This window comes from Curcuma longa, chromosome 4 (assembly GCF_044706935.1).
Source record: "Curcuma longa cultivar G26 ecotype Majalengka, Jawa Barat chromosome 4, ITB_CL_G26_1.1, whole genome shotgun sequence".
Classification (NCBI taxonomy): Eukaryota; Viridiplantae; Streptophyta; class Magnoliopsida; order Zingiberales; family Zingiberaceae; genus Curcuma; species Curcuma longa.
Window position 1 is genome coordinate 20,413,036 of NC_133864.1, and position 12,158 is coordinate 20,425,193.

Sequence of the window (12,158 nt, forward strand, 5' to 3'; positions counted from 1 at the left end):
CGTCCTTCGAGGCTTTGGCTCATTAGATTTGCTGCTCCTAAATGTTGATAATGAGAAGAATGACTTAGCTGCTAGAAGTAGCAGATCATTATACAATTTAGCTAGCCTTGACTTCGACAAATTTATCATTTAAGAATGAAATAAATTTTGCAGTTTGTTTTGGACATTTTCTCTCCACAATAGACAAAAATGATTGAGACTGAGCAAGTAGACTGACAGATGAATCACAGAGGGCCACAAAGCGGCTGCCGACTCCATGTTTCAATCAGTAATGATCATGTGGACTGTTAATTTCATATTGTCTCAAGTTGCCTCATTGGATTATTCTCAAGTGGGTGATGGTCACAAGAACTGTTCAAATTCAAATCTAGTGTCTACACTTGATTCAACTTATTGATCAGTAGAAAAAGATATTAAAATTGCTCTATTGATGCCTGCGATGATCATGTGGACTGTTCTGAGGCTGTAACCAATGTAGAAAAAAACTGAAGCAACGAAGGCTGACAAGGTCAATTATCGAGAAATTAAAGCAAGAATTATAATTAATAACCTTGCTAAAACATGGAATTCAAAGTTGAATTAATGCTTGTTCGGCAATTGGCAGCCCATGGACCACTTCAAGACCTGCTGATGATAAGAAATTGAAGCATGAATTAGTCTAGCTGATAAGATGAGGACTTTGCTTGTCGTCTTCTTAAAGTTATCGCTTGCAGCAACATATGGCAGAAAAAGGTTTATCTGGAAATGAAGAAAGAACTAGACGAAGATGAAGATCTAAAATGAAGAAGTCAAATGCCAATTCTCTTATAAGAGGTACATCAGCATCAACTTCTGCGAAATTGATTAATAAGCCAGTTTGAATACTCTGACCAATTCCTTGACAGCAATCTTCCGGGCCTATAAACACCGTGCTCTGCTCTTCTTCATCTAAAGCAACTAGGAGAGACGAAGAAAGGTACAAGCAAGAACAAGTGAGAGTAAGATGGAAGTGCAAACTCATTGCGGGGAGATCTCCGAGGTATGCACCTCTAGTTGTTTTCCTGTACCATTAATCAACCTGTTTGAATCTGGCAACACTAAGCCCCGCGCAAGAGCCACCAGCACGAGGACGACGCGATCGAATTTTGTGAAATTGTCGAGAGGTTCTGTTTTCCTGAACACCCATTTCACCAATCATGAGTCTCTTCCATCCCTCGACGAAGCCTTTCAGAGCTTCATCACAATTTATCCGGAGTACGGTGAGACACACCGAGCAGACCACATCCGAGGCAATGAATTCTCTCATTTGTCTAGACAGGTTTGTCTCGACTATACTGGATTCAGCCTCTTCTCTTATGAACAAATGCACCCTTCAGCGCCATCGTCATCTTCTATTCCTTCGACTTCCAGCCACCTGCAGCCTCCTTTCTTTAGCGTCTCCTACAAGTCAGCAAGCTTGACTTCCCAGCTGCGGAGAGGCAATCAAGACATTGATCTGGAATCGGCAATTAGGCAAAAGATCATGCACTTCTTCAACATATTGGATGATGAATACTGCATGGTCTGCACTGCAAACAGGACTGCAGCTTTCAGGCTGTTGGCAGAGTCCTACCCGTTCCATTCCAACAAGAAACTACTCAGTGTCTATGATTATGAGAGTGAAGCCGTGAATGCGATGGCCGAGAGCGCACAGAGGAGAGGTGCCAAAGTCATGTCTGCAAGCTTCTCATGGCCAAGTCTAAGAATTCATTCTGCAAGCTTGAAGGAGAAGCTGAGAAACAGGAAGAAGAAAAGAAGTGGCTTGTTTGTCTTTCCAGTTCAGTCGGCGATAACCGGAGCCAGGTATCCTTATCTGTGGATGAATTTGGCAAAAGACAATGGATGGCAAGTAGCACTGGATGCTTGTGCGTTGGGGCCAAAGGATCTGGATACACTGGCGATCTCGTTGCTCCAGCCGGACTTCATCATCTGTTCTTTCATCAAGGTGTTGGGCGAAAATCCATCTGGATTCGCGGGACTCTTCGTCAAAAAATCCAGCATATCTACATTACAGTCGTCGACGATTGCCAGGAGCATTGGAGTCGTGAGCATCGACCCTGCAAGGATGCTGTCGCAACTGGATGATGATTGTTCAACCACAAACTTGGACGCCGAGTGCTGGAGAAGCCAATTCGAAGAGGAGATTGATATCCAAACGACAAAGTCATTTTCTGGTCCACTAGATGGAAAAGAAGACATCTCACCTTCTATCACAGAGTTAGAAGACCCTTCTGTTCGATCTGGAAAAGCCACAAAGGTTTCAGTAATAGATAAGAAAATGGAAATTTTGTGCAGAGGATTAGACCATGCAGAATCATTGGGTCTGATACTCATCAATAACAGATTGAGATGCATAACCAATTGGCTAATTCTTGCTTTGATGAAGCTGCAGCATCCTCCATCGGAGACTGGTCATTCACTAGTTAGAATTTATGGTCCAAGAGTAAAATTTGACAGAGGACCTGCCTTGGCATTCAACATCTTCGACTGGAAAGGCGAGAAAGTAAAGCCAGTACTCGTGCAAAAGCTTGCAGACAGAAGCAACATTTCCCTCGGCTGCGGGTTCCTAAGCAACATTCGGTTTGCAGACAAGTATGAAACTGAAAAGGATGAAGTTTTGGAGAGCAGAAGGCCGTCCTCTGAAATGAAAGTCGCAGGCAAAAAGAGAGGTAAAGAGATCTGTGGAATCAACGTTGTAAATGCTTCCTTCTGCTTTCTCACTAACTTTGAAGATGCATATCGACTCTGGATTTTTGTCGCTAAGTTCCTGGATGCAGATTTTGTCGATAAAGAAAATTGGAGATATATGACTCTGAATCAGAAAATGGTTGCAGCTTAATTTAAATTTTTCTTATCCTTTGTGTGCTTTTCAAATTAAGAAAAGAATGGATTGAAATAAAATATTAAATGTTTTATTATTTCTCTTTTAATTAGTGGAATTGATGGAATGATATTACAAATCAAGTAGAGAACTTGCAAACAACCAGAGATTGATCATCAATCCAATAGACGCAGTTAGTCCATAAATTTACAATCCATCTAGCATAACTTAACAAGGTTTTCGAATATTTTTCTAAATAAAAAAAATTATTAATGCTCAACAAACATCCTTCTTCCTCCATAGGCAAGCAATCACGAAGACGATAGGTTTCGCCGATTAAGCGCGTTCGCCACGGATGCGGCGAGCAAGCTGGATGTCCTTCGGCATGATCGTCACGCGCTTAGCGTGGATAGCGCAGAGATTGGTGTCTTCGAAGAGACCGACAAGGTAGGCCTCCGCGGCTTCCTGAAGCGCCAGGACGGCATGGCTCTGGAAACGTAGATCCGTCTTGAAGTCCTGCGCGATCTCGCGAACCAGGCGCTGGAACGGCAGCTTTCGGATTAGCAACTCCGTACTCTTCTGGTATTTACGGATCTCGCGGAGCGCCACCGTTCCGGGACGGTACCTATGAGGCTTCTTCACGCCGCCCGTGGTAGGGGCCGACTTCCTCGCCGCCTATGGCAGATCGATAGAGGAGATTTCGTCAGAAAACTAAAAGACGACGCAAAAACAACATCTAGTCGATCGATCGATCAGAAGAGTAGGTACCTTGGTGGCGAGCTGCTTCCGGGGGGCCTTGCCGCCGGTGGACTTGCGAGCGGTCTGCTTCGTACGAGCCATGGATCGGCGCCGGTAAAGGAAAGGTAGGGTTTCGAAGCGACAGAACCTCAATCTAACGAGATCAAGTCTACTTCGGGGAAAGTACCGGGCGTATATATTGGAAGATCAGTCCGATCTCCGTTGGTGATAAGATGAATCTGACGGTGAGCGATTGGTTGAGATAGCACGCAATCCGTGTCCTTTGTGCTTATTGGTGAACAAGCTGTCGATGAGGATTGCTGAAACGGACGTTCGTTGTACGGTTGTGATTGGTTTAGGGCGATCCACGGTTTATAACGAGGACGACGGTTCGTTTGGATTGCTAGAAAACCGGATGCCGGCAAACCGATTCTGTTAAATTTGCTAAAATTTTTAAGAGTGGAATAATTATTTCGGTAGATTTTCAAACCACGTAGTTACTCTTGCGATTTATCCAAATTACGTAGGGATTTTTCACGTCGTGTAGGTTGACGTAGGTTCAATTCTCATTTTTATTTAATTTTGTTTATGGGTTTGAAATAAAGACCATTTTGAATCGTATTTGTGTTTTCTTGGAGAAAACGATCTTAGTCCAAACCAAAGGTGACCATCGATGAATGATGCAATTTATTTTCCTACAAATGGTGATCTTTTGCTAAGCGAAAAATCAAGCAGAAAGACAAACGTTGTGTCAGTACCTAATATTTTTTTGATGAACAGTGTAACTTCTTGTTAAAGAAAATGAGGAACAAAGTATAGATTAACATCATCGCATCAGTGGCGTTTAGTATCTGACAAAGTTTTCAACTTATTATATGTAGAAAAATGATCGGAGAAAACCTAACAACGAAGCTCCAATACAGCTTTTTCTCCTACAAATAGTATAGTTTATGTCTCCGATAGTCTTCAAGAGACAGTTGCTCTCGACCACATGCATCCCTTTTGATCACGAAGTTAAAACTAATGAAATCATCGCTCCAGACAGTGGCTTTGATAGTTCTCAGTGTTGGGCACTGGATGTGAGCAACTATAATGTCAATTTGAAAAATCCCAGTTACTTGTTAAATTCTATCAACTAGCATTTTAGATAATCCATAAACTACGTAGGTGACGGTAACATCTCAAATTGTCTTTACCAATATTATAGCATGGGACATCATTGCAACATTATCTTTTTATTATTGTAAAAAAATCAATTACAATAGCAGTGATAGTTGAATTCGTAGTGTAGATGAAATTTTACATTATAATCAATTTTATGAACATGTAAGTTTTCTTATACTAATATGTACATGAATTAATATGGTATATAGATTAGCACTATATGGAACCTTGCCAATTTTGTTTAGTAAAATGTGACTATATGGAACCTTGCCAATTTTGTTTAGTAAAATGTCGATTATCTTATGTTGTTAATACTATGCATTAATTTGGATTTTATTGTTTATCTTTTTGTCTTTAAAGTTTCATTAACAATACCCTTAATTAATCAATAAATTATGTGGCTACGAGCTTAAAATTGTTAGTTTGTGAAATATTTAAAATGTGTAACTACAAATTTAGGAAGATGATGTATTAATTTTCTTCACGTGACTACTGTGTATAGAAATATTTATATATTTAATTAAATGTGATTGTTATTTACGGTTGCATTAATGTAAAGATCCATTTTCTGATGAAGTGAGGATGGAATCAATTAATTAATAAAAATAAAATCAATCCTGTGATGATACATCAAATATAAATACCAGTTGTAGCAAGATATCATTTTCCAATTGTGTTAATGTGGTAGTGAGTACTAGAGAGAGTGCAAATATCAGATATAATTTTAAAGAAGAAGTTGTTAGTATTGAAGATGTCGTAGACCAGAGTTTGAAATAATATTTGAAGATATGTGGACTCAACTAGAATATTACAACATTAGAATGCTAGTAGAAATTGAAAGGAATGTCTCCACTGATGAATTTATAATGAATAATATGGACTGTACAATAGATCTGCTAGTGATCTTCAATGAGCCTATTGGCCTTGAAGGTGTGTTTCCATTAGCTAAAGATATTTATTTAATGAATTTAACACTTATTGTGTTGTAATGGCAAGAATCAAACGGGAGTGATGAATTTTTTGTTAGTAAAATAATGTAAAATTTAATCTATAATAAGTTTTAAAAAAATTATTTGAAATAGTAGTGTAATAAAATTTTTATTTACGTTTCATAATGTAATCTACACTTAATTGAAGCAGTGATGTAATGTATTTTTTTTTAATTTTTATATTCTTCACTTCACTCAATAACATTAGTAGTAATTTAAAAAACTATCGATTCTTATATAGGTATTCCCAATCAAAAAATATTTAAAAGAAGCATTTACTAAGTATGCTATGAAGAGGCAGTTCATTTACAAAATAAAGAACTCGAGGAAAACTAGAATTAAAGTAATTTGTGTTTGAGAAAATTGCACGTGGGCAATAATAGCAAGGAGAGAAATTAGTTGACTGCTATAAAATATTTAGGTGAATGCCAATACGGTCTTGGCTTAAGAATGATCAATCATCCTATATACACAACTTTTTTATCTATAGATGAATATAAACCTAGAATGATTCACCAGATTCAAGGAACTTTAGTACTTTAGCTTGCAGGTCGATTTATAGTAGACATATCATATCAAAAAACATACAATGTACCGGGTCGTTACAAAAAAGCTCTAACAAAGGTGATAGATGATTGACAATCCTAGAATTGATATGTCACGATTAGGGTTGTAAATTGATTTAATTTTTGAAAACCCACAACGAATACAAAATAAACGAAGTATAAGGGCCTCGAGTCGTATTTTTCCAAGGGCTAATACAAAATTACTTAAATTGAGCTTTCATGTCGTTCTTTTTGGATTTTTTAGATATAAATGGGTTTTGAAGTTTTGGACTAAAATGCAATTAAAATTAGCAAGCAAATGAATCAAATGCAATGGAAACCTAGTTATCTCCTAATCTAAAAATACAAGGCAAGAGCAATTGCTTTAAAAACAAAAACTAAACCTTAACCGCTATCTAGGATAAGGAATTTAATTCTAAAGAAATCAATCTAGTTTGCAAATAGGGTTCAACCTAATTTATCAGCTACAATTAACTAACACAAACATTCAAATGCTTAACCTAAGCTATCTAACCTCTAATACATCAAAAATAGCTTGGCACAGAACAGTAAATTTATATTGGCACGGGTAGAAATCAAGCTTAAGGACAAGAAATTAAGCTAAAGCACCTTAGATTAAACCCAAAACAAATTTAACTAACAAGAGTGTTTAACCACACAGATTCAATTCAAGAGTTGGATAGCAAATTCGTTAACTACAAATGCAATCAAAACAAAAAGTTTCAGAAAATCAGAAATGGTAAGAAGCAATGTGCAGAAACATGTAAATGCATCCATCCTTCCCCTTTTCGATTGCTTCTCCTCAACTTGGTGTCAATCAAGCTGGTGAATCCAAAATGTAGCTTTAATGATCCCTCTAGAGTCTTCAACGTGGTCTCTGGTGTGGTTTACTCACTGCCCGACTCTGAAAAACCCTTTCCGGCCAAGAACAGAGGCTTGCACGAGCTGTTTTGAATGGCAAAAGTTGGATTCCTTGTCTTCTCTTGGCTCCGATCGATTTGCTGATGGTACAGGAGCTAGCCACGAACCTCAAAGAACCCCTCAAAGGCTCGCGGCTTCGGATTGAGTCGTGGATGGCCGAAACGTGAGAAAACAGGGAAGTTGCTGTCGGTGAAACCCTCGCCGTCGCGCCTCCTCCAACTGTCGGAATATACCCAATCGATCGGTTTTGGACTTCTCAAGGAACAAGGATTGCAACAAAATTGGTTTGGGAGAAAGGGGCTCACCGTGGAGTTACGGTGTGTAGCAGAGGATTACGATCGAGAACTAAGATGAACATTGGCGCAGCCACTGTTCACTCCTTTAATTCGGGTTTATATACCGCCGATTAATCAGAAGATCTGGACCGTCCAATCTTGATCCGATGGAAGAACTTTGATCTGGGGTTTAGGGCAGCCTAGGGTTTGTAAAAAATTGATAAATCTTGATCAGGCTTGAGTTAGGTCATGTCCTCCATGTGACTTGATCAATTTGGGCGAATTTGGCTCGATTCGATCATGGTTAAGCTCGATCTTGGTCCAATTTGAGCCCTACAATCAATTAACATCGATTAATATAAAATTCACCATTAAATCATGAAAATTATAATTAAGCCTCAGATTATGCAATATAAAACAAATATAATCAAATCGATTCATTAAACAATTTATTTTCATATAAAAATCTCAAAAATGAATCGATTAAAAATACATAAAACCCTAACTCATCAATGATTTCGAAAAGGATTATGCTGACCTCCCTAGGTTTTTATGAGAGCTAAAATATAGAAACTCAGAAACATATGTTGCATTAAAAATAATCATTGATAAAAAATTTCAACGTTGTTTCTGGCCTTTGGTGCATATGATAGAGTTTTTCTAACATACTTTTGTAAACTAATGGGAATTGAGGCAATACACTTGAGTGGAAAATATCTAGGTATTTTATTAATGGTCACAGAGTAGATGGCAATACAAATATTATGCCAATTGACTTTGAAATTGCTAAGGTTGAGTGTGGGTCATCTTGGAAGTGATTTCTAAATCACCTAAAAATATTTCTTATAATTGATCTATCAACTATGATAATAATATCTGGCAGACATCATCGAATATTATTTACAATGAGTAAAGTTTATCCTACTGCTCACTATGAATTATGTTGCTATCACATGTCTTATAATATGGTAGCAGACACTCAGGATAGACCTGCATTAGGATTGTTTTGGACTGTAGCTAGAACAAATACAATTTTCAAGTATGATTAAATCATGCACAAGATGTTAAAGAGACATGTAGATGCTTATAGATGACTACAAAATGTTAAATTTATAAAATGGACTAATGCATATTTTTCTTATAGAAGGTATGCAATGTTAACCACAAATTATTCTAAAAGTATGAATGTATTGTTTAAAGACACTCGAGAACTCCCAATAACAAGACTAATAAACAACACACTGAGGAAAATTATACAATAATTTTATAATCATAAGAAGGAAGTGTCTAATTTTACAGGTTCTTTGACGTTATTTGTTATGAATGAGATTAAAATTAGGAGAGTAAAAATTGAGTACATAGCAGAACAAAAATAGAGGTAATGACTTTTGCATCATCCTATATAGTTGACATGAAGAGTCGTAGATGTGATTATGGTAAGTTCTAAATATCATGGCTTCCTTACTCATACGCTATTACAGTGTGTGCATTTAGAAAATGATCTCGTGTTCATATTGTGAGTAATATTTTTTATTTAAAATATGGGAAAGTAAGTACGTGGATCATATATATTCATATAGAAGTAAAGAATTTTATCCAGTAGGTGCATAATTAAGATTGTACAGTTTTATCAACCTGTAGCATTGTGCAACCTGATAGAAGAAAGAAAGCAAGGGTTGAGTTGAAGCATAGCGGAAAGGTCAAAAAATATGCAGCAGGTGTCAATAATTAAGGCATAATAAAAAGTCATGTAAAAACCCTCTCGACGAACAATCTCATGGGAAGAGGACCATGAGAGAAATAAAGAAGGTTATGTTGGGTTGCAAGGGTGCAAACATAGTCCCACATCTAAAACATATGGGAAAGATCATGGGTTTAAAGGGATGAAAAGTATCTCCATTGGCTGAGGCCTTTTGGGGAGAGCCCAAGAGCAAAGCCATGAGGGCTTAGGCCCAAAGTGGACAATATCATGTCATTGTGGAGATACAGACATCCTTTTGGACCCAACAATTGGTATCAGAGCGAGGTTGCTCTTCATCGGACTAACCGCCGGATGAGCCATGATCCGAATCTAACCATGTGGGTTGAACCTTAAACAAAAGAAGTAGGGGAGGCTCGGACCATGAGGGGCATGGCAGCCGGACCATGAGGGTCATGGCAGCCGGACCATGAGAAATGGCAGCCAGACCATGAGGGACATGGCAGCCGGACCATGAGGGACATGGCAGCCGGACCATGAGAAATGGCAGCCGGACCATGAGGGACATGGCAGTCGGACCATGAGAAATGGTAGGGGAGTTTCCAGTGGTCCTTTGTTTGAGGGGGGGATTGTTGGGTTGCAAGGGTGCAAACATAGTCCCACATCTAAAACATATGGGAAAGATCATGGGTTTAAAGGGATGAAAATTATCTCCATTGGCATGAGGTCTTTTGGGGAGAGCCCAAGAGCAAAGCCATGAGGGCTTAGGCCCAAAGTGGACAATATCATGTCATTGTAGAGATACAGATATCCTTTTGGACCCAACAGATTAAGGGGGTAAAAAATATGAAAAATAAGGTAAAATTTTTGATATGCAAGAAGAGAAGACTATAATAGACACCAATGAGATGAAAGAAGAAGAGGAGGTAGATAAAATAAAGACAAGGGACAAGGAAGTCAAGACTTTTTTTAATGCAATTAAAGCAAGTTGAGATATATGTAGCAATTCTTAAATAATAAATGTGATTTCATTGATTTCGCTTTTGCTGTATTTGTTAAATACATTGAGTTGTATTTATTTGTAGGAACTAGAAGGTAAATCTAGTGAAACAAAAAATGAAAAAAAAAGAATACAATACTATATTGGTGTTTGATAAGATTGATGAAGTAGGGAGGCCAAAAAGGTACAAGCAAGGGGAAGGAATTCAACATAATGAGGTTGAAGGCTATTAAAGTAAATTGAAATATGTGTAGTAATGCTTTAATACTATTTGAAATTAAATTCATAGATTTCACTTAATCTTTTGTTTGTTAAATAATTATAATTGTGTTTATTTGCATTATATTGAAGATAAATGTATAGAAACAAAAGAGAAACAATGAGACCAAGATGTGGTCTACCTCATATTGGTAGTTGATAATTTGATATGACCTATTTCTAACTTTGTATGGAAGGAAGGTTACTATGCATTGACAAGAAATGTCTTCCTTACAATATCTTAGGTAGCATTTTTACGAACAAGAAAGTAATTCATGCATACATTTCAATATTTTTTAGGGAAACATCATCATCTAGTAGCACTACAAGAAAAAAGATTTCCCGGCGGTTTAAAAATCGTTTAGCGGCGGTTTGGAACCGCCGCAAAATCATTTCCCGGTGGTTTACCAAACCGCCGCTGATACCGGTGTCGTTAAACCATTTAGCGGCGGTTCTAGAGAACCGCTGGAATAACCGCCGCTAAAGTAGATTTTTCGGCGGTTGTTTTTGTGGCGGTTCGAAATATTTCCCGGCGGTTTGTTTAGTGGCGGTTAGAAATAATTTTTCGGCGGTTGTATTTGCGACGGTTTGAGATAATTTCCCGGCGGTTCTTTTAACGGCGGTTAGAAATGATTTCCCGGCGGTTGTTTTTTACGGCGGTTCCAAATAATTTCCCGGTGGTTCTTTTACCGGCGGTTCGAAATACTTCACCGGCAGTTTTTTCAAACCGCCGCGAAATGGTTTCCTGGCGGTTTGCTAAAACTGCCGCAAAATAATTTCCCAGCAGTTTTAGCTTTGAGTGTGCAATTATAAAAATTCCAGCATGCGATGATTTTTACAAATAAATAGAAAAATAAACCAAAAATTATAATAAATAGAAAATTTTACTTGTATTAATTTCTTACAAAAGTTGTCAGATGTCAAATCACAAACAGTGAATTTAGGTTACAAAAAAAACTGAAAGTTTACTTGGTTACAAAAAAACTGAGAAATCTCTTTCTCAAATGTCAAAAATCCTAGAAATAGATCCCTCGCTTTCCTTCAACTAGGTTGCAAATTCGTTGTTTTTTGAAAAGTAGTCATCCTTGGAGAGCTCTTCAACTTGTAAAGTAGTCATGCCTGCACAAGTATAAAAAAAAAAAAGATTAGAAGAGACAAACTATAACCTAAAGAATTTTTAACAACAGTATCATTCAAGGAAAAAAATTTCAACAGTATCATTCAAGGAAATCTACTTCAATTTTTAACAACATTAATTTCATACTAGCAGGTAAATCTACTTCGATTTTTTAACAACAGTATCATTCCACGAAAAAACAATCAGTTGTTCCTTAATTGATCCTAATTACCCAATCTGATCCAGCAAAATTTCTTAAACCACATCATATTATAAAGCAAGACATTACCCAATGAAGAAATGAAACTTGAACTAAATTCTGAATCCACAACGATTATCATTTTCAGTACATACCTAAGCTATTAGTGTCTATGTTATTTGTGATTCATAAATCATTTAGATAACACAAAAATCATGTTATTTGTGATTCATAAATCATTTAGATAACACAAACTCGCCACATTTATTGGTGAAAAGATAACCTGTTGGATGCATTTAATATCTGATATCTGCCATCTAGACCAAAGTATTAATGACCATCAACCAATTTATCATAATAAGTACATATTAAATAGTGTTGTGAGAAGCAAAG

General features: G+C 37.2%; 2 protein-coding genes across 2 annotated transcripts; one reads left to right on the forward strand and one right to left on the reverse strand.

Moving 5' to 3' along the window:
* The first annotated feature begins 922 nt into the window (after window positions 1-922).
* LOC141827251 (uncharacterized) lies at window positions 923-2,857 on the forward strand. Its single transcript, XM_074714480.1, has one exon. It carries the CDS (start codon window positions 983-985, stop codon window positions 2,855-2,857), a length of 1,875 nt encoding a protein of 624 aa, XP_074570581.1. The 5' UTR covers window positions 923-982.
* A 130-nt stretch (window positions 2,858-2,987) lies between these two features.
* LOC141826162 (histone H3.3) lies at window positions 2,988-3,754 on the reverse strand. Its single transcript, XM_074713408.1, has 2 exons — window positions 3,608-3,754; window positions 2,988-3,514 (listed from the first exon to the last, which is right to left on the reverse strand). Exons 1-2 carry the CDS (start codon window positions 3,677-3,679, stop codon window positions 3,176-3,178), a joined length of 411 nt encoding a protein of 136 aa, XP_074569509.1. The 5' UTR covers window positions 3,680-3,754; the 3' UTR covers window positions 2,988-3,175.
* Window positions 3,755-12,158: the final 8,404 nt, after the last annotated feature.

Coding starts and splice junctions, on each gene's coding strand:
- LOC141826162 (XM_074713408.1), bottom strand. CDS start 3,679: ATGGCTCGTACGAAGCAGACCGCTCGCAAGTCCACCGGCGGCAAGGCC. Junction 3,515..3,607: donor GGAAGCAGCTCGCCACCAAG/GTACCTACTCTT, acceptor GATCTGCCATAG/GCGGCGAGGAAGTCGGCCCC.
- LOC141827251 (XM_074714480.1), top strand. CDS start 983: ATGGAAGTGCAAACTCATTGCGGGGAGATCTCCGAGGTATGCACCTCT.